This window comes from Neopsephotus bourkii, unplaced genomic scaffold (assembly GCF_033783945.1).
Source record: "Neopsephotus bourkii isolate Nb327-2 ecotype Australia unplaced genomic scaffold, CSIRO-AGI_Nbou_v1 NB_1526, whole genome shotgun sequence".
Taxonomy (NCBI): Eukaryota; Metazoa; Chordata; class Aves; order Psittaciformes; family Psittacidae; genus Neopsephotus; species Neopsephotus bourkii.
The window spans coordinates 7,530,263-7,558,006 of NW_026902002.1; the positions used below are offsets into that span (position 1 = coordinate 7,530,263).

Genomic DNA, 27,744 nt, shown 5'->3' on the forward strand with positions numbered 1-27,744 from the left:
GTGCAGGCCACGCCCTTGAGAAGACACCAATGAACAGCTAGCAATGGGCCACACCCTCACACCCCCACCCAGCAGCACGGACCTAGTGCAAGCAGAAGGGGAGCAGCAGACCCAAGGCACTGGGAGGGTTTGGGCAGGGCCCTGGCAGAAGCAGGCAGCTGCAGGTTTGGGGCTGACAGCACCAGGCAGGGATCCCCTCCACACTCCTGGCCATGGCAGGGCAGGCTCAGTCCCCCACTACTCCCCTGGGCATGGAGGCAGCCCCAGCACTGCAGGAGGCACGGACCATCCTCCCCCTGCCTCTCCCGGAGGAAGGCAGGCTGTGTTCTGCCTGCTTGAAAGGACACCTGGTACCCTCCACCCAACACGGTGCTGGGGAGGGCAGAAATGGGAGCTGTGGGTGTTCCCCCCACATGCATCACCCCCAGCCCCAGCTGCACTCAAGAGATCACTCGCTGGTGAGGCAGAGAAGCTTTAATGGCCCCAGGGCTGAGCCCCAGCCACTCCCTCCCTCCCTGCTGTGCTCAGTCGACCACGAGGCTGCTGCTGACTGCCGGCAGGAGCTCGAAGAAGCCCTGGAAGGAGACAAGCTGTCAGGGTGTGCTGGGCAGGGCAGCATGGGGTTGGGGGACAGGCTGTGGCTCTCTGCCGGGTTACACACACGCAAGGCATCACAACAGGCAGAGAGCAGGACCGCGTCGCCATAGAAACCCATCACTGACTCAAGGCTAGTGCTGGTTGCCATAGGAACCATTTGGGGACGGCAGCCATCAGGGAGGGCTGAGATGGCTGGGCTCAGCCCCAAGGCGGGGGCTGGATGAGGACATGGGGATGCAAAAGGTGTAGAGCAGCAGGGAGGAGGCTTCAGTGCAGGACAGGGAAGCTGGGGCTCACCTTGAAGAGAGTGATGCTCTGGAGCACGCCCGAGGTGCAGCACATCTCCCGGATGGAGTGCATGGCCAGCTGCGGGCAGCCGATGTCCAGCACACGCAGCCCCAGGCGGGAGGCCAAGATGGGGCCAATGGTGGTGCCGCAGGGCGTGTCATTGCGCACCATGAACTCCTGTATGGGGACATGGCCTCAGCAGCTCCCCAGGCTGCCCACAGCCTCCCCCAGGCCTGAAGGAAGGCAACCTGGGACGGGAAAGCAGCACCATCCCCAAACCAGGTGCAAAATGCCCCAGAGATGGGACATGCTCCCCGAGACAGGCCTGGAGCCCCAGAAAAGTGTGGACGGACAAAGTAACTGCACCCAGGGGCAGGGCTGTGGCCCAAGTAGTTAACATCCATGGAGGGCTTGCCCAGCCCCACTCACCTGCAGAGGGACACCCACACGGGCGGCAATGTCCCTGATGATGGCTTCGGTGACAGCAGTGGAGGCGTAGCGCTGATTGCTGTTCACTTTGATGACGGGGCCCTGCACAAGGGAAGGCACCACAGGCCCATGATTGGCACTGGGGATAAGCAGTGGCTCTGGAAACACCTGTCTGTGCCCAAGCAGTGCTGTCCAGCCCCCATCCAGCAGCTTGTTCTCCCCTCCCTTGGTGATCCATGGGGACAGGGACTAGCTCAGAGCAGGGAAGGGCTCCAGGGTCAGGGCTATGGTCCCATGTGATTAACATGCAGCATGGCCAAATTGTGCGGTAGAACAAACATTTCCCATCTGAGTGCCACTGAGTTGCACCCCAGGGCTGTGCTCCAGGGAGTGGCTGAACGTTTCACAGCACTGCAGGACAGACAGACAGCTCCCAGCCCAACCCAAAGCAGAGGTTTGCCTTCACCTTGTGGAAAGCTGGACGATGATTCTCCTCATGCTTGTCCCTGCAAAAGAGAAGCAGGAGTTCCACGCTACACATCTCCCTCCCTGCTGCAAAAAGGACTCCTGTCTGTATCCCTGGGGAATGACGGGACAGGCCCCCCCCAGCTGGCAGGGGAGGCTGCCATGGCTCACCGCATTGCTCAGTACTCACACGTAGTTAGGGTGCACAGCGTGGGCCATATCAGCACTGATCATGTAGGACTTGGCCACAGCCTCCTCAAAGGCTGTCAGGTTCTGCGGTGATGCTGAGATCCGGCGCAGCACCAGCTCCGTCAGCAGGGACTCCGCGCCCTGTGCGCTCTCTGACCCTACCTGCCAGGGACCACCATCAGAACAGCACAATCCTGCAGCAGCCCAGGATCAGCTGAGTCACATGGGGGTCCCCAAAGCCAGCAGAGGAGCCTCCAACCATACCCAGTGCTTCCCACACCCTGCCTAGGCCATGCTCCACAGGGGGTGTAAGAAAACCCCCACCCTGGCCCCACTGGGATCTATCTCATGCTAGGCATGATTAGGGAGGAGCAAAGAACATGGAGCCCCTCCCCATGCCAGCCATCCACTGCTGTACTCCTCACTCACCTCCTCGTTGTCATAGAGTGCAATGAGACGCACGTTGGGCTCCTGGGAGAGGGAGGAGGGTGCTGCACATGAGTCAATCAAGGCCTGCAGGGGTACAGGAGAAAGGACACCAGCCTGAGAGCCACCTCAACCCTGGAAGCTTATCAGTGAGGCAGTAGAAAGTTCCCCAGCAGTGCACAAAGCACCAAGGAATGGAACTCTGGACACGCACATTGCCCAGTGAGAGCAGGACTCTCCACTGGGTACTGCTGGGAACCCCACACACCCAGAAAAGCAGGCAGCCCCCATCCCACCCCAGATCCTTCAGCAGGCCAGACCCATGCCACAGGAACACACCTCACTGCAGAGCCCCAGGCTGGCTTGTGGCTCCAGTAAGGCAAGCCAGGGTGCACAGGGGCCATGCTGTGGCCTCCAGCATCCTCTCCCCTCATGCTCACCTGCAGGGCGCAGTAGCAGCTGTGCAGGTTGTCCAAGCGCGGGGAGAAGATGAACTCCTCAAAAGCACCACCCAGTGTCTGCAGGCAGAGACCCAGGAGGAGCAGGGCTGGGTCACCAAACAGTACCTGCCACTGGGTCCCCATTCCAGCCCCTCTTCTCTGCCCCCCAGGAGCTGGCTCCACTCATTGTGCTCAGCTCCCAGCCCTGGAATGCCCCAGGCAAAGGAAGCGTGCCAGGTAAAACCTGTGCAGTGCCAGCCTGCAGGCTACATGCAGGCAGAGGGAAGCTCCTGCCCTTACTCACCGCTGGCTGCGTATCCGCCAGGCATAGTTCCAGCTCCACAATCTGCTCTGGTTTCACCCCCAGCTGGGGGCAGAGCAGGGACAGCAAGACAGGGCTGTGCCGTTCTGCCTGGGAAGAAAGCAGAGCTCACGTTGGGCAGGCAGTGGATGGCAGGGAAACCCCCTGCTTCCCCTGGCAGAGCTGTCCCACACCGCACTCAGGTTGGCCTGGTCCTCCCTCATACTAATATGTCCCACGGTCAAGCTGCCACACCACACAGGACACCAGGGCCAATGGCAGTGCACAAACAGGGGCTCTCTGCACCCTTCCCTGCCCTGCCCAGGGTGTCTGTGGCAGCTTTATGGGGGCTGCACCCTCTTCTGTAGGATGGCTGCAAGCCAGGGTGGGAAGGGATTGATGGCTGAGCAGACAAGTGAAGTACCCAGCGCTGGGGCAGAGTGGAAGTATACCAGCAGTCCATGGGGAGAAGGGGAACCTGCTGTTAGGTCCCTGAGGGCTAGAAATGAAAGGTGTCAAGTGTGAGGTCCTAGCAAGCACCCTTGCTAGTCCTTCACACCCGACTCACCTGGGACGCAGCATCGCAAGGTGTGGCCTCCATGAGGACCTCCTTTTCCAGCTCCTCCTGCACAGCAGTAGCCAGAATGGGAACCCTGTGGGGAGACGTGCTGTTAGCTCCCAGGGCTTTGCTCACGTGTTGGGTCACACACAACCAACCATTCCGGTGGTGCTTGCCTTGCTCCTCCAGGGGGCGACTGCCACACCAAATGGAGCAAGGACACAGCATTTCAGGCACGTATCTATTGTGCCACCTTAGGACACCCCAGGGTCCTTTCCCAAGTCCCAAGCTTGGAAGCATCTCCCGGGAGAACTCTACGGGGCTAAGAAAAGCCATTGCAGACCTCCCCACTGTGACAAGCAGCTGCCAAAGGGAAAGAGCTGAGGCTGGGCACTGCCCCAGCTGGGTCTCAGCCTTCCCATGGGCTAGCCAAGGATCGGGGCCCAGGCAGGCCTTACAGGTGGTGTTCAGTGTTGGGCCCGAAGCTCTCATTGATGTTGCGCTGCAGATGGATGGCCAGGTGAGGAATGCGGAGGACAGGCCGCTCCACACGTACCAGGCGGTGCTCCAGGCGCCCTGTGACCGGGTCCTGAAACACAAGGAGGGGTGGCTGAGGTTGCAGTAGGTCTCACTCTGGGTGGGAGTCACAGACCCACAGCTAGTCCACTGCGCCTGCCCCAAATCAGCTCACCTTTATGATCACCCTCCCGGCCACGGTGAGGTCACGGTCAAACCACGTGTTCCAGATGCCCCCTCCATAGGTCTCCACACCAACCTGCACCATGCCCACCTGCCCCCGCTTCGAGCGCCGCTTCACCTGGATGACAGCAGAGGGGTCACACTGGCACTGCAAAGCCCCAGGGCTGGGTAACTGGTTGGGACCAGGAAGAGCACACCCAGAATCTCATGGCTAATATGGCCATTGCTGAGTGCTGTGATGGGCTTTGTGGGACAGGACACTGAGGCGATGGCAGCAGGTGGAGCAACGCAGGGGTCAGCATGGCCTGCTCTGAGTGGCCATGTGTGTAGGGAGCTAGCACTGGTGCTATGTGGCACTGGGGGAGTCGGAGTCGTTTTTCTTGTGGATTGAAGCTGCAAAGCACCAGAAAGGCTCCAGTGCAGGGGGCAGGCAGCCAGCTGGTCAGCCTTACCCTCAGGCAGGGGCTGTCGGTGTGCGCCCCCAGCAAGCTGAACCCATTCCCGGGCTGGAACTGGCCGCCGACGGCAAAGGCGATGAGAGTGGAGTAGTTCCTGGTGACGAAGTACTGCGGGCAGAGGAGAAGGGGTGAGCCCCGGCCGCCCCCAGGCCCCGCCGCTTCCCCGCCCCAGCCGGGCTCACCTTCTGCGCCGGTCGCACCTCCCAGTGCTCCGTCTCCTTCAGCTCCTGGAAGCCGGCCTGCAGCAGCCGGCTGCGGCACTCGGCCACAACTACGGGGGAAAGAGGCGTCAGGGGCCCCGCCGACGGGAGGGGAAGGAAGAGGAAGCGGGGCCGGGCGCGCTCCTTACCGTGGTAGGGCGAGGGGCTCCGGTTCACGAACTTCACCAGCTCCTGCGCCGCCGCCTGCGCGGCCTGCTTCGAGCCCTGCGGGCACCACCGTCAGCGGCAGCACCAGCACCCCCCCACCCCGGGCAGAGACACCCTGAGAGCCCGGGGACCCCCCTCCCAACCGGCCCCTGGGACAGCTCTCCCAGCGCCCGCTCCCGCTCCCGGTACCTGCATGGCCGCCGCCACGCCCCGCCCCGCACCGCGCGCCCCCTGCTGGCGCGGAGGAATGCGCCCAGGCGGCCCGAGAGTGCGCACCCTCCGAGCACACCTTGCACCTTGCGCCTCGCTCTTCATTCAGTCTATAGCGAGGAACCGCAGAAACAAATAGGTTGGAAAAGACCTTTAAGATCATCAAGCCCAACATTACCCCAGGACTGACAAGGCCACCACTAAACCATGTCACTGAGGGCCTCATCTGCACAGGAATGGTGACTCCACCACTTCCCCTGTTCCAGTGCCTGAGCACCCTCTCTGTGAAGAAATTTCTCCTAATATCCAATCTAAACCATCCCTGGAGAAGCTTGAGGCAGTTCCCTCTTGCCCTGTCGCTTGTTACTTGAGGAGAGACCAGCCACCTCCTATCTCCATCCTCCTTCCAAGTGGTTGCAGAGAGCTAAAAGGTCCCTGCTGAGCCTGCTCTTCTCCTGATTAAACACCCCTGGGTCCCTCAGCCACTCCTCATACACTTGTGCTCCAGACCCTTCACCAGCTTCATTGGCCTTTACTGGGCACGCTCCAGCATCTCAGTGTCTTGCTTTTAGTGAGAAACCTAAACGTACCATGTACTTTGCACCCTGCACCCCACACCCTGCACTCTGGCCTTGGGCAGACAAACCTGGTGCCTGCCAAAGCCAGGGCAGAGCTGAGGGATGGGTCGGTGGGAGACAAGGGGCAGGGATGGGCTCCCTAGGGATGGTCAAACAGTGGTTCCCAATTCTGGGCACTGGGTGCGTAAGGGTCACCCCAAAATGGGGCTTGGCTCACCTGCAGCTGTCCCTGCACTGCCCAGGGGTGCTAATGCCCAGGGTGGCTGTCATTGGGATGAGCCAAGCTGCAGCCCTCCACTATTGCTGTTTTCCTGCCTTGGCAGTGCCCAGCACTTACAGAAAACAAAGCACAAGCCCTTGGTGCCATGCTGGGAACCAGTATCCCTGAGTGACAGTGGTGCACAGGGGTGCTGGAAGTTGGCACAGTGGCAGATAGCACCCCAGCTGCCTACCAGCCCCAGCAGGGAAACAGCCTGGGCACATATAGGGGACAGGTCCCCTGGGCCTCACATGGATTGGGGTGGCTCCTGCCCTTGGCTCAGTCCCCTGCATGGGACGGGTGTGGCAGTGGGGTTTTGGGTTTCCATCAGTGCTTGTGCATCATTTCCCAGCAGGATGTGTCTTCCTAGCTATGGGAGGGACATGGCAGCCTGCGAGCACTCCATGGGGCCCAGGTGCTTGGTGCCAGCCAGATTTCCAGCTCCTGAGTCACCAGCGTGGGCACTGTTACTGTGAGACCCTGTCCGTGTCCTGGGGACTGGAAACTGGCGCTCCTGCTGCTGCTGACCCTGGGACCTGCTGTGCTAGGAACTCATGACAGCTCTGGATTAATGCTCCCAGCCTGCAGCACCTGCCTCTCCCCCTGCAAAGGGAGCCGGCAACCCCAACCAGGCAGCTGTGGGGTCTCCATGTCAACCACAGCAAAACACGGTCACAGCACCTCCTGGGACAGGACCAAGCTTGGAGCAGGAACCCAGCACCCAGCCCAGAGCTGGGCTGTATGCGCCCCTGCCCTGCACCCTCCTGCCCAAGGTACATGGGTGCCTTGCAGCTCCCCTGCTCCTGCTAGCATCACCCCTTGCTGCTGCAGCACCCAGATCAGTGCCATCCACTGCGGGGTGTTCCGCAGGCCATGCTGGGGGGACACCTGGGGACATCTTGAGCCCATGGCCACCCCAGCCAGTGGCTGTCCAGGGTGGGTACCCAGCAGATGCTGGTGCTGAGGGCAGATGGGTCTCAGGGGTATGGGTGCAGGAGCAGGGGGTACCAGGGTCAGTTCCTGGGTGGCTGGAGCAGGGGGTGAGTGGCAGGCCCAGCCCCACGAGCCGAGCAAAAGGGCAGGGTCTTGGCATGCCGCAGCTATTCCTGGAACAACAGGGGCTTCCAGAAAAAGCTCCCGCTGGCTATACCCGGGTGGGCTCTGACTCAGCCTGGCTGGGTGCCAGGGGCTGCACAGCACCTGCTGCTGCTGCCTCCACCCCAACACCGCCCTCCTGGGAAGGCACTGCTCCTGTGCCATCCCTCTCTGCCCCACGGAACCCACTGCTGCAGCAGGGAGCCCTGGCAGCTATAACCAGCTCCTCCTCGGGGGCTCGTGTGTGCCATGGGGTGCCTGTCAAGGGCCGGACCAGGGGAGAGAGCACCGTGCCCTTTCCTGCATCCCCTGGCAGCTCAGGGTGGGGGGGCCGAGCTCCTAGAAGCGGTCTTCCCTGGAGGCAGGCAGCCGGATCTGAGGCACAGTGGAAGGGGTTAATGGGGAGATGGCCCAGGACAGAGCCTGTAAACACAGCCCGAGCGCCAGGAAGTGCCGCCCCCTTCTCCCGCTGCCTGCCAGGCTGCCTGGACCCCCCCCTGCCAGGATGGGTGAAGGGATGGCACCAATCGAGGCGGTCCCCCCCCTTCCCGGCCCACGTGTCTGGGCATGGGAAAGTGAAATCACTGCCCGGGCATTGCTGGAGGCTGAGCGAATGGCCACCGTGCCTCATGAGACAGCAGTGATGCAGTGGGCAGTGATGCTACCTCATCTCACTGGCATGGGTGACGCTATCGGGAAGGCAGACAGACACCGCAGCACCATCAGGGACCACGAGGGTGGCCAGTCATCCCTACATCCACAGGGATTGTGAGGGCAGCTGGGCACCCCCAGCACCCTCATGGCCACTGGGGCAGGTGAATAACCCCACGGACCATGAGAGCGGGTGAGCACCCTCAGCCAGTTCCTGGGCTGTGGGGATGGGTAAACATCCCCAGCATCTGCATGGATTGCAGGGCTAGCTGGGATGAGTGATAGGGGCAGGTATATGACTCGAGCTTCTGCATGGACACAGAGGTAGCTGGTCTCATCCAGCATCTATGTGGTCCTGGGGCAATGGGTCACCCCAGCATCCTCATGGACCACTGGGGCAACAACTCACCCTAAGGACCTACAAAGACCCAGGAGGGCAAGCAAACACTCTCCAGTATCCATACAGGTTATGGAGGCTAGATGGATACACCCAGCATCCATACATGCTGCAGGGCAGCCAGGCACCCTCCTGCATCCCTGTGCCACTCGGAGACAGGCTATCACCCCCAACATCCCTATCAGCTGGGGACACAGGGATTGGGGCCAGGGGCAACCAGACAGCCACAGTGATGGCTCCAAGTCCTCAGGTGGGGGTGAAGGCATGGGGACAGCTGGGGTGAGCAGCAGGTTGGGGGCTACAGTCTGTGGGGCACCCAGGACCCCGGCAGTCCTTCCAGGGAGGGAAGAACTATCTCCTATTTAGACAATAGCATGCGCCCTGGGTCCGTCAGCGCCAGGGAATGGACCACACAGTCCTTCCCTCTTAGGGTAAAGGCGCCTGGGAGACTCATGGCTCTAAAAGGAGTGGGATGCAGGGAGAAGGCTAGGGGCCAGGAGGGAGGGGGATGGACACCCTGGCTGCTTCATTCTCATCCCTCCACTCACCCCTGAGCCAGGGCCAGGCCTAACAGGGGTACAGGAGCCCCAGTGTCTGAGAATGGGGATGAGGAGGGGCTGGCACGCTGTCCCTTCATCCTGCCCATCTCCAAGCCCCAAGATCTCAACCCCAGGGATGCTGTTCCTGGCTCCCCGAGCGGCTTAAATCCTGGGGGAGCAGCAGGGAGGGAGGGCCGGGGAGGAGGGGCGGCAGCAGGATGCAGCTGGATTCACTCACGGGCATGTCACAACGGGAGGGAGTTGTTTGACATTCCAGCTCCCGATGCCTTCCCGGCAGCAGCCTCGTCCCAAGCCTGGGAGCTGGGGCCAAGCCAGTGCAGGGGCTTGGAAGCTGCTTCCCAGGCTCTGTCGGTCTGGGTCAGGCTGGCCTGGGATGGAGCCATGGGGAGGATGAACGGGGCTGGACAGGACAGGACAGGAGGCACCTCTGCATGGCTGTTCTCTGCAGCCTCCTTACGTTTTGCAGCCCCCAGTGCTGTGGCCCTGAATGGGACTCTGGCAGGGGTTCCCAGGTCCTGTTCTTTGCCCCCTGCTTCCTGTGCTGCTGAGTCCTGAAGGCAAATGGGGCTTTCCTAAGAGGCTGTGGAAAGTCCAAGGCATCTGTCACCCTCTGCCAGCCATGGGGCCCCTGCCTGCACAGAGCCATCCCGGAAGGCTGTCACAGCAGCTGAGGAAAAGCCACTTCAGTTTGTCCTAGAGTGGGATCAGGAGGATGCTCCTGATTAACCCCTCTGAGCTGCCTCCCCTCCTAGCAGCAGTGTTTCCCTTCCCTAGGGCACCCCAAAATTGCACCCCCCTGCTCTGTGGGATGAGGGCTCCAGGCCTACCTGAAGCACTATGGCAGGGTGCTAAGCACCCTGGACAACGCATCCCTGGGAACCCATGCTCCCCATCGCCCCACACCGTGGTGAAGTGGGGTGGGCTCACCGGAAGGGATGGCTAAACAGTACAGCTGGAATTGTGCTGGACCAGACCCATGGGGACCCCTGTACTGCTGTGGGCTCCCACCTGCTCCTCTGCACCCCAGCCAAGGCCTGGCACGCCACCCTGACGGCACTCAAGGGTCAGGCAAGGCACACGTAAGGAGCTCAGGGATGTGCTCGGAGCAAGGCCAGGAGGAGGAAGGGTGCTGCCTGTTTTTCCATCTTCTCCCCCCCCTCCCTTCCTCCCATCCTCCCCCTTGCGCTGGGATGAAACAACCCCATCTGGAAATACCTTCCCTTTTAAAGGCAGGCTCCGCCAGGCAGCGGGCACCCTGCGGGTAGCTGCTGCATTAAGCTGCAAATAGGTGGCTGGGGGGGGCTCTGGGGATGGGGGGCTTGAGGGGACAGAAGGGATATGGGGCACCAAGCCCCCTCCCACCTGCATGGCTGTGGAGCCCAGGCCTTTGCTGGCCCCCCCCCGGGTGGCAGGGAGTAGGCAAGCAGGAGCTCTCCTCAAGCTGAGGCATCCCTGCTGATGCTGCCACTGACAAGCCCTGGCACTGCTCAGCATCAGCCTTGTATCCGGGATGGAGGGCTGAGGGGCGCAGGCCAGGCAGGACTGAGCACGGCTCCTGCTGCTGAGTCACTCGGTGCCCGCTGGCACATTGGTCCCCTCTGCCAGCACCCAGGGACAGAGGCGCTGGGGCTTTGCCAGCTGATGTCAGCCAAAAGAGGCCAGCTTGGGCAGAGCTGGGGGTCACCAGGTGGGGGGAGTCAGAGGGCCTGGGGAGGATGGGATGCTGCCCAGGCAAGGGGCAACCCCCCGAGGGGCTTCCCCAGCACAGTCCCTCTCCCTTAGGATGTCCTCGTTAGCTGGCACTGGTTTCTGGAGAGCTCCAGGGGTCCCTGCCCTTGCCCAATGCCTGTCCAGGAGGTGTGATGCTGCAGTGGGGTGAACTGGAGTATTTCCCAGTCTGGGAGGATTTGGGGAGCTGGGCTGGGCTTTCTGATCCCCTAAGTACTGCCAGGCCAAGGGGACGGCTGAGGGGACAGCAGAATCTGCAGCACCCTTGGATGACCTGAGGACCTTATCCTTCTCTCAGGGTGACAGGGACCAGAGGGGGGCTGGGGCTGCTCCGGGCAGGGTCCTCTCCACACACCTGGCACAGGAAGGGTTAAGAGGGTGCTTCCCGTGGCTATAAATACCACTGTGTCCCACGCATATGAGCTTGGAGGCTATTTTGGTTGGGTGCCTGCTGCTTCGGGAATGTGCCACAGTGAGGACCTGAGGGGCTGACGTCACCGGGAAGGCTTGGACCCAGCACCTGCTCGGGGTCACTCAGCAGCACCTCGAAAGTGCCCAGCCTTGGGCTGGCATTCAGGCCCCTCTGTCGGAAAGGGGTGTTGGGTGGTGGCTCAGCACAAGGACACTCAGGGTGGGGGTCTCCCCACATCACAACCCACCTAAATGCCTCTATTGCCCTTCCCTGGGTGGGGGGGGGGGGGAGGCTGGAGTCTGGCCCCACATGGAGATCTGAGCCATTGGGTGGGTCAGGGCATCATCAGCATTTTGGGGTGCTCAAGGCAGATCTGCGGACCATAGCTACCATGCATGGGGTCTGGCTTAAGGGGCCCAGTGGTGGTGCGAAGTGCTGAGTCCCCTTCTTCCTCCTCTGGCATCAGCCTAGGACATCTGTCTGTCTGCCCCCGCCATGGGTGGGATGGCAATATGCCCTGACAGGGCTCTGGGCAGCGCTGGGGGGCTCACCACCAGCCTGCCCCATCCATGGGTCAGGGACAGGGCAGTGCAGTGGGGGCCAGGAGGGAGGCTGATACCCCGGCAGGGTCTGGGGGTGCCGGTTGCTGTTTGCGGGGGGGCCCACGGCCCAGGGTGCAGGCAGGTAAGGGGCGGTAGGCGGGGGCTGGCAGCAGTCCCCCCGCAGCAGCATCCCCAGCTGCCCGGCGGCAGCAGGAGGGGCGAATGATGTCAGCAGGATACAAATAGCGGCGTCGCGGGTCCCCTCCCGACGCCTCACAGAGCCGCCGGCCGCTCGCCAGCCCCAGCGCCTGCTCCCTGCTCCGGCCTCGCCGCCCCACACCGCCACCATGAGCCAGTCCTACTCCTCCAGCCAGCGGGTCTCTTCCTACCGCCGCACCTTTGGCGGTGCCTCCCCGGTCTTCTCCCGTGCCTCCTTCGGGGGCAAGGGCAGCAGCGGCAGCTCCGTCACCTCTCGCGTCTACCAGGTGTCCCGCACCTCAGCCGTGCCCAGCCTGTCCAGCTTCCGCACCACCCGCGTGACGCCCCTGCGCTCCTACCAAAGCGCCTACCAAGGTGCCGGCGAGCTGCTGGACTTCAGCCTGGCTGATGCCATGAACCAGGAGTTTCTCCAGACCCGCACCAACGAGAAGGTGGAGCTGCAGGAGCTCAACGACCGCTTCGCCAACTACATCGAGAAGGTGCGCTTCTTGGAGCAGCAGAACGCCCTCATGGTGGCCGAAGTGAACCGCCTGCGGGGCAAGGAGCCCACCCGGGTGGCCGAGATGTACGAGGAGGAGCTGCGGGAGCTCCGGCGCCAGGTGGACCTGCTCACCAACCAGCGGGCTCGTGTCGAGGTGGAGCGCGACAACCTGCTCGATGACCTGCAGAAGCTCAAGCAGAAGTGAGTGGGGGCCTCGGCATGTTCTTGTGGGCATCCATGCGTATACCTCCATCCCTAGGGAAGGATGGTGGCACAGCTTACTCTGGCACCTCCTGGCATGTTCAGTGCCATCCTTGTGCCCCACGCTGAGAGCCCATCAGCCCCACTACTCTCTCCCCTCTGCCACATCCCTGGGGTGGGAGAGCACCTGGTTGTGCCTCTTACCTTCAGGGCACTTTGCAGGGTGCCAGCTCCTGGCATGGTGGCTGTGAGTTTTGGGAGGGAGAAAGGCACCGGCAACCTGCTATGCCAGTGCTGGGTGCTCCCTGACCCACAGAGTGGAGCAGGCAGGGGTAAGCTGTCCCAGGGGTGTACGGGGCAAGGTGAGGTAGGTGCCCACAGCCTGGGCAGCTCAGCAGGGTACTCTGATGGCTGTTGCCAGCCCTCACCAGGCACCCAGGTAGCACCCAGTGGGCAGGGCAGATCCAGCAGCAAAGGTGTCCTCCCATGCCCTCCCTTGCGGCAGGGCTGAGGTCAGGTTCTGGTGCCATGGAATCCCCAGAGCTGGGGGATCAGTGTGCCCCCCAACCCTGCTCACACCAGAGAGGGCTGGAGAGCCCATCAGTGAGCTGAGCCCTGTGGGACAGACAGGCGGACGGATGGAACCTCCAGGCAGGCAGAAGCAAGGGGGAGGATGACCCGGCGAGAGGGGGGGCATACTTCGCCAGCTCCGGATGCAAAGAAGGGGGGGGGGGAGGAAGCAGCTGCACTTCCGCAGGGATGCTCCAGGCCTGTGTGGGTGTCCATGGTGCTCTGGGAGCAGCAGGAACCCCCCGAGGATGCTGTGGTCCTGGCTGGTGCCAAGGACGGAACTGGGGCCAGGAGGGAATAGCCAAAGGTGGCCAGGCTGAACGAACCCCAGGGACTGACCAGTTCGGGGCACCTGGCAGCAGGGATGGATGCGCAGGGGGAGCTGCTTGTTCTGGTGCTGGTCTAAACCTTCTCTCCTGGCCCCTACACTGAGGGGACACCAAGTCCCCATCTCCTGGGGGTAACACAGCCTGCTGCCTCCCCCCCAGCCCCAGCCCCTGTCCCAGCCAGTCAGTGCTGGGGTAGGACCCTATGCTAGGTGAGGCAGAGCTTCCGATGCTGGGAAGCTGGGGGGGGGCAGCATGGAGGGCCCTGCAATGTCAGGGGAGGAAGAAGGCACACAACAAACGGGTGTCGGGTTCCTGCCACCCTGAGTGCCAGCACCACCCGCGCACCTCCCTCTCCCTCCCACCGCTTCCCCCTGACCGGCAGCAGCGGCACTGCCCCCTCCCCTGGCACAGCCAGCCCTGACCTTGGCCTCACACTACAGCAGTCCCTGCTCCCTGTCCCACAGCATCGCTGAGACCTCCCTGTCCTGCTCTCCCAGGGATGTCTCAGCCGGTGGCCACCCCTTGGGCCCCCCGTGCTGGATCCTGCACCCCGTCCCCCCAGCTGCTGACCACTCTCCCCTATAAGGGCCGGGGCAGTGCGCGTGGCACCGAGCTGACCTCATGCCTTTGTGCTCTCTCCGGCGTTGACTATAATAGGGAATGGGAGGAAGAGCCCCTGGCCCTCTGCCAGCCCTCCCGATGCCTGCCGGGAATACATGACAATCCACTGTCTTCCCACCGGGACATGCTGAGCTAAGGGACAGCTTGGGGGTACATTGCTGCTGTGGGATTGGGCTTCCTCTGCCCCCCCTAACCTTCCCTCTCTGCCTATAGACTTCAAGAGGAGATCCAGCTGAAGGAGGAGGCTGAGAACAACCTGGCTGCTTTCAGAGCCGTGAGTACCTGTCCCCCTTGTGTGGCATGGGACCCTCACCTCCCTTCCCATCCCTATGTGCCCCCAGGAGCTTGGCCCCAACTCCAGGGCATGGCCCTGGGCACAGCCCTGCACCTTCCAACCCTGGTCCTCTCTCTGCACACCTCCCAAACACATTGCCCCTCTCTGTGTTCCTCCAGGATGTAGACGCAGCCACCTTGGCACGTATTGACCTGGAGAGACGCATTGAGTCCCTGCAAGAGGAGATCGCCTTCCTCAAGAAGGTGCACGAAGAGGTAGGTCAGCAGTGCCCCCTTTCCCACAGGCACCCATGGGTCTGGGTGATGGAATGGGCGCCCTGAGGCGTCGCTTTGTTCCCCCAGGAAATCCGGGAGCTGCAGGCTCAGCTGCAGGAGCAGCACATCCAGGTGGAGATGGACATCTCCAAGCCTGACCTGACGGCTGCGCTGCGGGACATCCGTGCTCAGTATGAGAGCATCGCTGCCAAGAACATCGCGGAGGCTGAGGAGTGGTACAAGTCCAAGGTGCGGGATGCGGTGGGCTCCTGTCTGGACCCAGGGGGGTAGGTCTTGGCAGTGCCAGTGCCCTTGCGAGCTGACCCTGGTCTCTCCCCAGGTGAATGACTTGACACAAGCGGCCAACAAGAACAACGATGCACTGCGGCAGGCGAAACAGGAGATGCTGGAGTACCGGCACCAGATCCAGTCCTACACCTGCGAGATTGATGCCCTCAAGGGCACGGTAAGCTGTGGGCAGTGTTGGACTTACTGCTCCAGGGGACCTCTGGACATCTCTGGGGTGCGGGGCTCTTCCCAGCTCTCTATGGTGCTGCCATGGGGGGGACTTACACTGCAGATTTGGGCTGCACCTCCCGCAGTGGCAGTCAGGGCCTCTGTGAGGTGTTTTGGCAGAGCCCTGAGGTCAAGGCATGGACTGCAAAAGGTGCCCAGCCTGGGAGGCTCCAGGCAGGCGGCACAGTGCTCAGGGTGTCTGGTTGCAGGCTGGGAAGGTGGTTGCAAACAAACAAGGCACAACAGTCCCTTGGCACCCTCATGGTCACAGGAGCCAGCCAGCAGCCACCAGTGTGGCAGTGCCATCTGCGGGCAGCTGTTTGGTGCTCCTGCACCTCTCCATGCCCCTCTGCATGGTGTAGGATGGCTTTGCTGGGGGGCCTGGGTGCCAGGGCACAGGGTGCTGGGGTTACCCAGCACATCCCCATCTTGTCCCTACCAGAACCTGCTGCTCAGAGCTGGACAGATAGAGGGTGACAGCCACCCATTATTGTCCTGTGTCTGCTGGACCCCCCCAAGGGTTTGCCACAGGTCTCCCTAAGTCTTTGTCTCTATCCTAGGGACCCCCCAGCATCCCCAGCTCCCACCCCAGCTGACCCCTGACCCCTTCAGATCCCCCCTCCTCACTGAGCCCCGCTGTCTCCTCAGAATGACTCGCTGATGCGCCAAATGCGGGAGATGGAGGAACGCTTTGCGGGGGAGGCTGGTGGGTACCAGGACACCATTGCCCGGCTGGAGGAGGAGATCCGGCACCTGAAGGATGAGATGGCCCGGCACCTGCGTGAGTACCAGGACCTGCTCAATGTCAAGATGGCCCTGGACGTGGAGATTGCCACATACCGCAAGCTGCTGGAAGGCGAGGAGAGCCGGTGAGTGGCGGGAGGGCAGGACAAAGTGGGAGGACCAGCAGGGTCAGATGGTTTGTGAGCTCTCACCCCATGAGCAGCCACCCAAGGGTGGGAGCTGGCTGGTGCTGAGCTCTCCCCTTTTTGTCCCCACAGGATCAGTATCCCCATGCACCAGACCTTTGCTTCTGCACTCAATTTCCGAGGTGAGCATTGCTCTGTGAAGAGGGGGACCCGCACTGAGTCCCCAGGGGTCCCCAGTTTGTGGGGTAATCTCCCTCCTGGAGGGCTGCAGCACGGCTGGCAGATGCGGACCGAGGGGTGCCACATTGAGCTCCTGGTGTGGAGGCACTGGGCTGGCTGTTGCCATAAACTGACGGGGGGTTAATCCAGGGCTCCTGAAGCATGTGGCCACCCCAGCCCTATGGCTGTGACCCCATGCCACATGTCCCTGCGGTCTCATCCCCTGTGTCCTCCCATCCGCAGAGACCAGCCCAGAGCAGCGTGCCTCCGAGGTGCACACCAAAAAGACCGTGATGATCAAAACCATCGAAACCCGTGATGGGGAGGTGAGCACAGCCGGTGGCAGAGAGGCGGGGGGGGGGGACACGGACCCTATCCTGGTGCTGGGGGCTCTGGTGCAGACACGACGTGGCCTTTCACGGTGCCTCTCTCCTGCAGGTGGTGAGTGAGGCGACCCAGCAGCAGCACGAGGTGCTGTAGAGGAAGCAGCGCCGGCAGCCCACTGGCACCTTCTGTCCTTGCCTCCGTCCCGCCGCCAAGCCCTCCCCCTGCCCCCACTTCGCCCCTCGGCACTGCCCAAGGGGTCCCCCTTGGCAGCCGCCTCCTGGCCCCCGCACCCCCGGGCTCTCTCCTCCGGCTTCAAAAGGCTCACTCTGCTTTCACAGCTTCGCAGCGGCAACGCCAGCGTCAGGATCAGGCCCAGGCCAGGGGACGGCAGGAAGGCAGGAGGGAGGGGACAGGCAGGAGGGGTCGGGGGGGGAGCAGGTGGTGGCCTGGGCCAGCTCCTCAGAGAGCCGGACGGTCCCAGCAGCGGGTTCTGGATCCCCCCACAGCCCCCTCCCCACGCCTGGCAGGGGCTTGGGGTCCGTCCCATCCCATCCCCCTGCACCGGCACCGCCGGACCCCCGGAGCTGGCACTTCTCTGGGTGCATGGCGGTGATGACAGGATAGGGAGAAGCAGGTTCCAAGCTGAGACCCCGTTGTCTGCTCGGCTCGGAGCCAGGGTGCTCCCGACCTGCATCCTCCTCCTGGCCCCGGGGTGATGGGGCCCTGCCCCGTCCCCCCCACCAGAGAGGCAGCCCCATGGGGCAGAGGAGGGCAGCGCCCTTCCCTCACCATCGCGGGGACCCCAGCAGCAGGAAGCTGCGCGGGTCCAGGCTCACGAGCCGAGAGGGTACATGTAGGTGGACACGGGAGAGAGGAGGAGTGAGTGAGTGGGAAAGAGGGGGGAGAGAAGGAGAGGAGCCTGAGAGAGGCCCGGGGGCCAGGGCAAGTGCCTCCAACCCTCGCCCCACTGCACCCGCACCCCACCACGTCTACCTGACTCTTCGGGCGGCTGAAATAAACAGCGGAGCATCAATCCATCCTCCCAGCGCATCTCTGGAGCAGGGATGGGGCGGGGTGGTGGGGAGGCAGCACTGGGGGGTGTGCATCCCATCAGGGATGGGCTGGTGGATAGAGGGGGCAGCATTCCCCTGGGCTGTTCCCCTCAAAACGCGTGTGTCCCTCGCACTGAAGGTGCCCAGAGCGGTTTGCTGCCTGTGGCGGTGGGTTTCCCAGATGTGCCGGGCGGGGGAGCTCTGCTGGGACTGGCGGCAGTGGTAGCAGCCGAGCCCTGAGCAGATTTGGAGGGGCGCTGGGTGACTCTCTCCTGTCCCCTCACATACCCAGGACCTCCACCATAGCCCTGTGGCCCTCAGCCCCACGGCCACCTCCTTTCTTTCCCCATCCTGTCCAGCCCTGTCCTAACCCACACCTGCCTGAGACTCCTCCAAGAGCCCTCTTTCCCACAGTCTGCAAGCAGAACCCCCCTCATCCCAAATCTACTCCTCCTCCATCACTCCCCAGCATCCCACACCTGCCCCCACCCCAGGCTGAGCCTCCAGCTTCAACCTCCAGCTTAATCCTGACCCCTATGCCCTCTCCCCCCAGCACACAAGCCCTCCTGACTGTTGTTACGGTGTGGGGCATGTCTTGAGTTCGCCTCCTTCACCCCAGTGATGGGGGGTTGCAGCAGGGGAACCTGGGGTCGGGCATCCTCCAGGTAAAAGAAATTCAGGGTGCTGGAGGGTCTGTACCCCCCCCCCCGGGAGGGCGGTGGGCTTGGCCGGGTGTGGCGTTTTAGGGCCAAGGCAGGTGCTGCTGCCAGCAGTGGGGACGGCACTGGGGTCCCTGGTGAAAAGGCCGGCGTGGAGAGCCTCAGTTTCGGGTGCGGGCAGGCCTGGGTCAGGGGGTGTCGTCTCCCAAGGGCTGTCTCCAGCAGGTGGCCCTGTGACACCGAGGACGGATCCCAGGGCTGCCTGGGAGGAACGACACCTCGCTCCCTGGCGGGGCCAGGCTGGCTGGGCCAGAGCGCTGCCCCTGCGGCAGAGCGGGGACGGCAGGGGACGGAGCAGCCCTTTGCCCGCAGGGAAGAGCCCCCGATGCCTCTCACAGACTTCTCCTCCAGCCTTCAGAGCCCCCGGCTGGGGCTCGCTCAGCCCCTCTGCAGCCAGGCCGTGGGTCTAGCTGGGCATCCTGCTCCGGTGTGCACCAATCACCCCAAGCTGTGGGGATCCTGGGATCTCCTGCTCGCGGGTGATGCTCCGCTGATGCTGGCACCCTCCGCCTGGTGGCAACGGGCTGTGCCAAGGCTGGTGCGTAGCTGGGAAGCAGCGTGCCGTGTCGCTCGTGTCCTGCTCGCCCAGATTTACAGCCCCGGCGAGGGCGGCCAGGGCCAGGTGCCGAGATGTGTGCGTTGCTCCAGGAGCTGGGGAAGCCCTGCCTGGCCGGGGGTGGTGAGGCAGCGCCTGACATAGGCAGTCCCTGGTCACTCACTGCCTGGAACACAGCTCGTAGGAGCTCTCATGGGGCACCCCAAACCCAAACAGCAGTGTTCCTGCTCTAAGCAGGGCTTGCATGAGGAGGCAGGACAGAACTCACACTGCCCAGGGCAGTGAGGCAGGCTCTCAGTGAGAGAAATGGGGTTTTGCTGTGTTTGCATCCTTCCAGCAGGGTGGTTTTGGGGTGAGGATGGATGCAAGGATCCACTCCTCCGCTGCCTGCTGGGGATGGGGCAAAGGGGCCCCGCTGGGCTGGCTCTTGCGCAGGGTCTCGTTGCAGGAAGCATGACGGTGTCCTTTCCCTCCACATGCCACCAGGGTCTCTCTGTCCTGATCCGGTGACACTGCTGGAGAAGAAGAAGGGGGGGGGGGAGGAAGGCTGGGTCCCCCTCAGCCTCACTGCTAATATGGAAAGGCGCTGGCCCATTTCTATCTTTGCAAGAGGAGCTAGGCTGCAAGGCCGGGACGGCGGGTGCGGAGAGGGGGAGCCTGGCCAAGGAATGTGACATATCAGAGGCAGCTGTCACTTCGAAGAGGGGGCAGAGGCAGTGCAGCTCGCCGAGGGCTCTGCAGAACGGGACGGGACGGGACGGGCGAGGAGGGGGGACGCCAGGGCCCCAGTGCTGGGACGGCTCAGCGAGCAGCCGGCACCTGCGGGACTCACACCCAGGCCAGTGGAGGAGCAGGTGCCGAGGGGCCGGGCAAGCTGGGGTTCGCAGTGGAGCATGGGGTGTGGGTGCCGCACAGCACCGGGCGCTTGGTGAGCGGCGGCTCAGCCACCAGCAACCAGAGCCCCATCTAAAAATAGCTCCTTGCTTGCCCACGACGTTGCGACCTTCGGGGCTGCAACCGGTGGGGTGGAGGCAGTGAACCGGACGGCACCTGCACTGGGGGGCTGCCTGCGCCCAGGCACCCCTGGCACGCACCCAGCACCCCTGGGCTGCAGACAGGGCAAGAAGAGGGGCACGGTGCTGCCGGCTCAGGGCAGCAGGGGCGGCGGGTGAGGGCAGGGGAGCTGCAGACCATGCACCGAGCACAGGGACGTGGTGGCACCAGTAGGGCCAGTGGGGACCCCCGGGCGGCCCCGCCGAGCCCCGGCATCCCCCCGAAGCGCGCCAAGGTCACGGCAGAGGTGGGGGCAGCTGAGGAGGGCCCGGCTCGCCTGGCGGCACCATGTTTCGTGCGGAAGCTGAAGAACGCGGCCATTGGCACCGGCTGCGACATCCGACTGCGGGTGGTGGTGGTGGGCAACCCCCGGCCCAGCCTCCGCTGGTACCGGAACGAGGAGGTTTTGGCCCCAAGCGAGGAGGAGTATGGAACCCTTTGGATCCGGGACAGCAAGAAGGAGGATGCTGGTGTGTACACCTGCATTGCCAAGAACGAGCGAGGAGAGGCTATGACCAGCGCTGTGCTCGCCATCATTGACATGGAAGGTAAGGGCAGCATGGCTGTTGGCATGGCTGTGCTGGCACAGCCACGGGCTCGCATTTGCTGAAGGTGGCAGCGGTGTTTTGCAAGCTCCCACTACAATGCATGGCTATGGACAGCCAGAGCTGGGTTTTGCTGTGCCAACCCTGCTGCAGGCTGGCATGCCCAGTGCTGGCAGCACCGGAGTGTCTCTCTGGCCTGCAGCGAGCATGTGGCTGCAGTACCTGCTGCCAGGGCAGGCAGGGTGCCAAGGCTGGGCATGGAGGTGTTGGGAGCATGTGATGCCAAGCCTGCTCAGGGCAGGAGGAGAGAGAGAGAGATCAGGGTGCATGGCACTGGAGCTGCAACCCTTTGCAGCCACCGACATGGTCCCTTGGACACCATGGTGGCCCTGCACAAGCTACCCCATGCAGCAGCTGCCCGAGGGCAGAGCTGCCCATGGCAACACCGCGCAGTGTACTGGGCCCTGGGACTGTACTGGGAGAGCTGGGATGCTCTAGCACGGGGACGGGGGAGGAGCCTGACACTGCAGGAGGCGGGGCCTGGTGGTTAATGAGCAGGGGTGGAAGCCGATGGCAGCTCCTCTGCTCTCATCCCCGGGTGCAGCATCCCTCGCTCTCCTCTGGCACACAGGGGGTGCGTGGAACTGCTGTGGGCGCTTGCGTGGGTGGGTCTCATCCTACATGGGGGCCAGGCAAACTTGGGGCTCAGCCCCTCTGCTCCAGGATGGATGCCACCTCCCTTGGGTTTTACAGACAGTACTGGCTGGTGGCACTCCTTTGACATACTGAGCTGACTGCATGGGAACAGCGAGGGCAGGGAGCAAGGCAGGCAGTGCTGAGGCCTGAGGCTCTGGGGAAGCAGCTGCACCCAGGCCTTTGCAGCACAGGAGGAGTGCTGGAGATGGTGGACCTTGTGGAGGGGACTGGGTGGCTGTGGGAGAGCAGAAGGAACCTTTGCAGTGCTGAAAGGGAGCAATGGAGGAAGAGGAGGAGTTGCTGTGTGTGAGCAGGGAGGCTGGAGGAGCCATCCTTTGGAGGATGGAAGAAGGTGTATGCGCTGCTCGTGGGCCTGGCAGGGGGACGGGAAGCAGAGATGTGTATGACGGATCCTGCCCTGCAGTGGATCTGTGCAGGGTCACTGCTCATTGCACCTTTGGGGACAGTGACACTGTGCAGCTGGACACACGGCGCTGTGTGTGCAAAGTGGGAGACCGGCAGCGTCCCATGGGGCAGCAGCAGGCTGTTCTGGGAGCAGTATAAGGGGCAGTCACTCCAGTGTGCAGCTGCACCCCTCCACGGCACCACCTGATTTCCCCAGGTGCCCATTCCCGTCGTGCTGACGCACTTGTCCCTGCTCCCAATTCCCAGCCGTCAGCCCTCACTGCCACCTTTCTGGAGCAGCCGAGGGAAGGATGGAGCAGCCAGGATTGCCTAATCGCGGGGTGAATGTCACCCTGCCCTGGGTGACAGCGGGCGCTTGGCTGTGGGTGCACTGCCATTGAGCAAACAGCCACCCAAAACGACAGCTCCAGGGCAGAGGTGTCTCTGGAGCCACGCTGGTCCCGGGACACCAGGCTGGCAAGGAGCGCAGCAGCCCATGGTGTGGCTTTGTCCTTGCACTGGGGCAAAACAGTCTCTGATGTGCCACAGCAGTGCCCAGGGAGCACCATGTCCTGCTAGGTGCTGGAGAAGGATGCTACTGTGGAGGCAATGGGACGTGGTGGGGGTCCAGCTGTATCAGCAGGTCCTTCTGCAGGGTGCTGGCACTCAGCATGTTGATCCCCAGAGGCCGTTTTCTCCATGCTGCCAGCCAAGCAGTGAGACAGGTCATTGTGTGAACTGGAGGAGCTGTGCCACCGCTCTGCACCCGCCTGCCCTGACACCACACAAGGATGTGTCCCATGGCTCACCGGCCTCCAGCATGGGGGCCCCAGCTGCTTGGAGGCTCGTCACACTCCCTGCCAAGACCTAGCTCTCTGGGGACTGTGGACGTCCCACTGGTGGCTGTGCCATCCCTGTGCAGGGCAAGGATGCCCCATCCTTGTTCACTGGGAGCCCTGTGAGCTGGGTCATCAGCCACTTATAGAGCAAGGGGGAGGTGTGTAAGGTCCCCAAGTCTTTATCTACGGCTCAGGGTCCATATCTAAAGGTATTGGGATGCCCTTGCTCAGTTCGCCTCTACCGTGTTGCAGTTCCTGGTGGGCACAGAGCCCTCCTTCTCTCCCAGCATGCAAGCCAGGCTGCAGCTCATTGCAGCTCTCCCCAAGGTGGCTCAGGTCACTGCTAGTGGGCTGGGGGCCTCTCTGCTGCCCAGCTCCGTGCTCAGCCCCAGCAGCTCCTCCGGTACCAGCTCAGCATTCCCCCTTGCTTGCACAAGCCCGATTTAGCTCCTCTAATCCCTTGCCCTGAATCTGTCGCTCCACCCCACTAATGATTTTCTCCTGCTCTTCTCCCAGGTGCCCTGAGTGCGTCAGTGCCTGTGTGGGGATCAGGGAGCGCATGCGTGGGGCTGCCGGGTGCAGGGGCTGCCAGGGCCACACTGTCCATGCCGTGTCCCACCACACTCTCTGTGCCTGCTGTAGGTTCTCCCTCATGCCCCAGCTCCATGGGTGCAGGTGGGATGCATTTGCCCTTCTCACACCAGCACCAGGCTGGTCTGGGGGCTTCCCAGGCCCATCAAGGGACCCTCTGGACCCGTCCAGCCAGCCCTGGTCTCCATTGCAACTCCACTGCCCCCAGGCTCGCTAAAGCCTTTATCCCCTCTCAGCTCCATCTCCTGACCTTTTTTCCCTGTAAACTGAATTAAATCACCTCTTAAGAACCTGAGCTAATCTGCTTTTAGGGCCCAGCTCTCCCTCGCTGTTCCAGCACTGCCTGATCCTCCTCCCTCCAGGGACTGCCTCCTGTTTCAAGGTTGGATGTGTCCGTCTTGGGCTCCCAGTACAGGGTCTTGCTCTGCTCGCCTCCACCTGCACTCAGCAATCAAACCACCTTGGAACCTTTCCTCTGCCCAGGGAACAGCCTGCAAAGGCCTGGATTTGGGGGTAGGGAAGGGGCAGGAGCTGCCTGTGTGCAGAGGCCTTGCATGGACCCTTCCCATCCAGCCCAGAGTTACACCGGGGGCATGATTTTGCAGCGGGTGGTGCATGGCGATGGCAATAGCAGCCTGGTGGAGACGGCTGAGCTGACAGTGTCCCTGGTGGCTAAGCACCTCTCGCCATTTATCTCAGCGCCTAATTTTAGTTCCTTACTTCGCAGCAACGTGCCCATGTTTATTGCCAACTGCCCCTTCCCTCTGGAGCCCCTGCCAGCCCTCCTCAGGGACTGAACGGGACCTAACACCTCCTTTTGCCATCTCCCCCCTCCCGTGGGACTCTTGGGGCTGCCTCAGTTTCCCCTTGCTGTCCCTGAAGCTTTAGGGCACAGCGGACTCTCGGAGGAGCCCAGGATGCTGTGGACTGCTGTGGGGTGTGCACCATGACAGCACGGGGGCTGCCTTTGGGGAGCTGCTATGGCCAGTGCCACCGCAGGTGCTGGTCTTGGCTGGCACAGGGACAGGTCTAGTGGGCAGGGTGCTGGTGCAGTGGCCGCGTGTGCCGGGTCCCCATCGCGGGGTGCTGAGGAGCAGGAGGGCTGCTCCCCGCAAGGGTCGCAGCGGGTGCAGCTGTCCAGTCAGTCACCTCCACCCCTGCCCTCCTGCCTGCTGCCGGCGGGTTATTTTTGCTGAGGAATGTGCCATCCCCTCAGATTCTGGCAGCCTGCAGGGCTTGTGTTACAGGCAAGGGGCCGAGACCTGGGCCTGTGGTCGGGCAAATATAGCACCACCGCTCAGGGCTGCGTGATGGGTGATGGCCTCTTCCTCCTCCCAGTGCTCACTGCCCTTCTGACCAGGTTGCTGGCACAAGGGGCTAGCGGGTTCTAAACTGCCCTGCCCTCTGCGTGCAGCCCTTCAGCCTGAGACAGTGGGGATGCTGGGAGCGGGACTGGCAGAGCAGGGACAGAATGCCTCCTGCCATCCTGCTCTGTGCCCTGGCACTCGGGGCCAAGGTCACATTGCAGTCCTGTGTCCTGTGTCATCTGCCTACAGCAGGCACCGTGAGCTGGGGCATCTTTCTGGTAGCAGCAAGGGGAGGTGATGCTGGGGAGGGCACCTGAGGTGTCCCCAGTCCTCAGGAGAGGGGTCACAGCAGAGCATCACTGTTCCCCAGGGCCAGAAGGCTGCTGTGGTGCTGCTCTGCCCCATGAGGAGGGCCATCCACTGCAGTTATTTCTCCCTGGGGACAGGCCTGGGGATTGTTCTCCTCTCCCCAGTCTCCAACCATATTCCCACCTCCAGCAGTTCCAGGAGGCACAGACACATGAAAGATTCATGCCCAGACCTCCTCCTACCCAAGATGACTGTATGCACCCGCTGCCATCAATTATTTGCGCACTGAGACAAGGGGGCTGATGCAGGGGTGCAGGGCAGGATACAGGCAGAGCTGCTGGGGGGCCCAGCAAGGCATGGGGAGCCATGGCTCTCCGAGCAGTGTAATTAATGCTGTGTTTTAAGCTTGGGGCCGGTGTGAGTCCAGCAGGAGAAGCTGGATCCGGGTCACAATGGGGCTTCTTGCTCCAGCTCTGCCCCGGCTCCATGCCTCTGCTGTGCTGGCCCCTGTCACCTGCCCTGTGTCCCCATCCTGCAGAGGAGCAGGGCAGTGCCAGAGCTGCTCCCAGGCTCGGGCAGGGCAGAGGGGCTGCCCTGGTGACCCGGCTGCTGTCACCTCCCACCAACACCTTCTGCTGGGACTCCAGCTTTGCCCTTGCAGGGGATTACCCGGTCCTGCTGCCTCTGGAAAGGACTTTTGGGTCCCGCAGCAGGCACAGCCCCTTGGAGGTGACCCAGCTTCTCCCAGGGGTGCAGCATCTCTGGGGCAGCCCAGAGCCGCCCCTGGGCTTTTGCTGGGGATGGATGAGTAGCAGAGCCGCAGTCGCAGGGAAGGGCTGTGTGCGCAGCTAGCAGGAGCTGTGGCTGTTGTGGCAGCCAGAGGATACCCAGATGTCTGTGTTTTGGCAGGATGCTTGTGGGACAGCCCCAGGGCTGTCCCTGCAGGTGCTTGCCCCAGCAGCACTGTGTGGATCCCAAGCATTGGGCTCCTTCCTGGCACCCCTGACGAGGCTGTTATTCCATTTGAGTGGTGCCCGGGTCTGTGGCAGGATCACAGGCATGCACAGCCTGGATGACAGAACCTGACAGGGAGACGATGGGCGCAGGGACCCTGGCAAACATGAGCCCCTCTGGGTACCCTCAGTGGTACCCATCTCTGTCCTCACTCAGGGCTGAGGAGCCTCTTGCTCTGACAGGAGATTCCTTTAGTGCCAGCTCTGGCATTTGTGTGACTCGCCTGACGTACGGGGTCTCCACGGAAACCCCACAGCATCACTCGGATTGTAGGACTGTCAGAAATGTTGTATAAACAGCTCCTTTTGTACTGGGTAATTTGCAAGTTATTATGGAGCCACAAAAAGCCTCACGTTGGGAGTCATGGGCTGGGAGGAGAAGTGGAGAAAAGCTGCTGGAGCTGCCAAGCGTCATGGGGAGCATGATGTGTGCATCCCTGCATGGGGTGGCTAGCTCCCCAGGAGATAGGTGAAGAGCATGGGGACAAGCACTGGGTGGGTGGGCCTCGAGCTGCATCCCTATGGATGCTCTGCAGTGGGAAGCGGCAGTGGGATCAGGTGGGGCTGGGACCTTGGCTCTCCAGGAGCCTGGGAAGGGACCTGATGTGTGCTGTGGGGCTCTATGGCTTGGTGAGTTCGGGATGCAAGGCATTGAGAGCTGTGGGGCACCAAGAGCTATGGGGGGCATGGCAGGCAGGAAAGGCCTCGGTGAGGCTGTGAGGCTGGGAGTGCCCCTCAAGCTTATTTACAGCATCACCCAGAGAACAGAGACAGGCCCGTGGGGCTGGGGATGCTTGGCTGGGAAAGGCATGCTCGGGTTCTGCCAGTGCCCCAGAAACACTAAGAGGTCTTAATGGTCCTGACCAGCATCACTTGGAACCCACACCCTGGGAGCCCCATTGCAGTTCAGTCCTGGGCACTCAGTCCTGCCCTGACCTGTGCTATGGGTCATCACCCCAGCATGGGGGGAGGCCTCATGTGTGTCATGCAACATAGACAGGGACAACGGCCTACCTTTCTCAAGTCAAGTTTGCATCCCCACCAGCCAAAAGCAGTGATGAGCAGTCCAGCCCTGCCATCCCGTGTGGGTCAGGTGCAAGGTCTGCCCTAGAGCACTGGGTGCCTGTGGCTGGAGGCTGTGTGGTTTGCAAAGGGGTCATGCCATGGCATGGGCAGTGCTGGGCCAGGGGCATTGGGTGAAGGACTGTTCCCATATTAGCACCCATTCGTGTGCCCATGGGCCAGTAGTGCTGGGGCCCACACCCATGTCTTGGCAAAGGGATCTTTCTGCATCGCCAGTGGTTGAAGATGGGTGCTGAGCAGAGGCTGGAAGAGTGCTGGTGAGCCTGGATCATGGCTGTGCAGTGCCATGGCACACTGCGGCTATGTGCGGGGCTGTGGCAGCTGTGCCAGTAGGGCTGCCCGTCTTGGGGGCACTTTGGAGACAGTGTGTGCAGGGCAGTTGTGTAGTGATGGCGTGGTGTGTTGTGTTAGTCTTGTCCCCACTGTATGCGTGTGGGACCCGCGGCGGTGGCTGTGCCCTGTGGTGCTGCGTATGGCAGAGAAGAGCACCCCCCGCTCCGGGTGGTGTGGCAGCACCGACCGATGCCAGGATACAGTGGTACAGACGCATTGCTGGGCAGGGAGCTCGGACCCCTGGGGGCCGTGCAGCCAAAGCCAGCTGGGGGCAGGACGTGTGAGGGGCAGTCCCCTCCCAGCGGCTACCCTCGCACCCCGGCACCGGTGCCCTGCCCGTCCCCCGCCGCTGTCACTGCCTGCCAGGGCTGGCGGGGAGGCGGAGGCGGAGGCAGGCGGGGGAAGGATGGAGGGAGGAGCACTCCAGTGATGCTTCATGCTCACAGCTCCAGCCCTCCCGAGAGCCCAACCTGGCGAGCCCCTTTCTCTCCCTCCGCCGTCCCCGGCTGCTGGCGGTGGAGGATGCTCGGAGCATCGCTTGCCCCCGCGGCGTGCTGACAGCGGGGGCCCTGCCGGGAGCGGGCTGGCTTCCTGCCGGGCCTGAGCCGGTGTGACCGGGCCACCGGCGCTCTGCAGAAGCATGAAGAAGATCTGGGTGAAGAAGCGTTTCCAGGTAAGAGCTCTGGGCTGC

The 27,744-nt window shown here is 62.7% G+C and overlaps 3 protein-coding genes across 8 annotated transcripts in view; 2 read left to right on the forward strand and 1 right to left on the reverse strand.

The window, feature by feature from the left end:
- Positions 1-459: 459 nt before the first annotated feature.
- On the reverse strand, positions 460-5,477 carry DNPEP (aspartyl aminopeptidase). 3 transcript variants are annotated; one of them, XM_061370259.1, is made up of 15 exons: positions 5,409-5,477; positions 5,201-5,276; positions 5,034-5,122; positions 4,846-4,959; positions 4,386-4,511; positions 4,153-4,283; positions 3,704-3,788; positions 3,139-3,246; positions 2,835-2,912; positions 2,398-2,481; positions 1,970-2,130; positions 1,781-1,820; positions 1,315-1,416; positions 895-1,062; positions 460-575 (listed from the first exon to the last, which is right to left on the reverse strand). In XM_061370259.1, the coding sequence occupies exons 1-15, from the start codon at positions 5,412-5,414 to the stop codon at positions 525-527; spliced, it is 1,419 nt and encodes a 472-aa protein (XP_061226243.1). In that variant the 5' UTR covers positions 5,415-5,477; the 3' UTR covers positions 460-524. The 3 variants fall into 3 exon arrangements, with proteins under 3 accessions (XP_061226243.1, XP_061226245.1, XP_061226244.1); XM_061370260.1 differs by lacking the exon at positions 460-575 and adding an exon at positions 708-728; XM_061370261.1 differs by lacking the exon at positions 2,835-2,912.
- A 6,425-nt stretch (positions 5,478-11,902) lies between these two features.
- DES (desmin) lies at positions 11,903-17,585 on the forward strand. The gene is made up of 9 exons (XM_061370262.1): positions 11,903-12,552; positions 14,286-14,346; positions 14,526-14,621; positions 14,709-14,870; positions 14,962-15,087; positions 15,786-16,006; positions 16,139-16,188; positions 16,469-16,551; positions 16,664-17,585. Exons 1-9 carry the CDS (start codon positions 11,999-12,001, stop codon positions 16,703-16,705), a joined length of 1,395 nt encoding a protein of 464 aa, XP_061226246.1. The 5' UTR covers positions 11,903-11,998; the 3' UTR covers positions 16,706-17,585.
- Positions 17,586-19,561: 1,976 nt separating this feature from the next.
- The window catches only part of SPEG (striated muscle enriched protein kinase), a 38,219-nt gene continuing 30,036 nt past the window's right edge, over positions 19,562-27,744 (forward strand). For 2 of the 4 annotated variants that reach the window (XM_061370263.1, XM_061370264.1), the window contains exon 1: positions 19,562-20,480. In XM_061370263.1, coding sequence (XP_061226247.1) covers positions 20,072-20,480 — 409 coding nt within the window. In that variant the 5' untranslated portion in view covers positions 19,562-20,071. Of the gene's footprint in view, positions 20,481-27,424; positions 27,727-27,744 lie in introns of those variants that run through there. The other 2 variants (XM_061370266.1, XM_061370267.1) reach the window with 2 other exon arrangements.

Coding starts and splice junctions, on each gene's coding strand:
- DNPEP (XM_061370259.1), bottom strand. Junction 3,789..4,152: donor CCCAACACTGAACACCACCT/GTAAGGCCTGCC, acceptor GTCTCCCCACAG/GGTTCCCATTCTGGCTACTG. Junction 1,821..1,969: donor GCTGTGCACCCTAACTACGT/GTGAGTACTGAG, acceptor TCTCTTTTGCAG/GGACAAGCATGAGGAGAATC.
- DES (XM_061370262.1), top strand. CDS start 11,999: ATGAGCCAGTCCTACTCCTCCAGCCAGCGGGTCTCTTCCTACCGCCGC. Junction 12,553..14,285: donor CTGCAGAAGCTCAAGCAGAA/GTGAGTGGGGGC, acceptor CTCTGCCTATAG/ACTTCAAGAGGAGATCCAGC. Junction 14,871..14,961: donor AGGAGTGGTACAAGTCCAAG/GTGCGGGATGCG, acceptor GTCTCTCCCCAG/GTGAATGACTTGACACAAGC.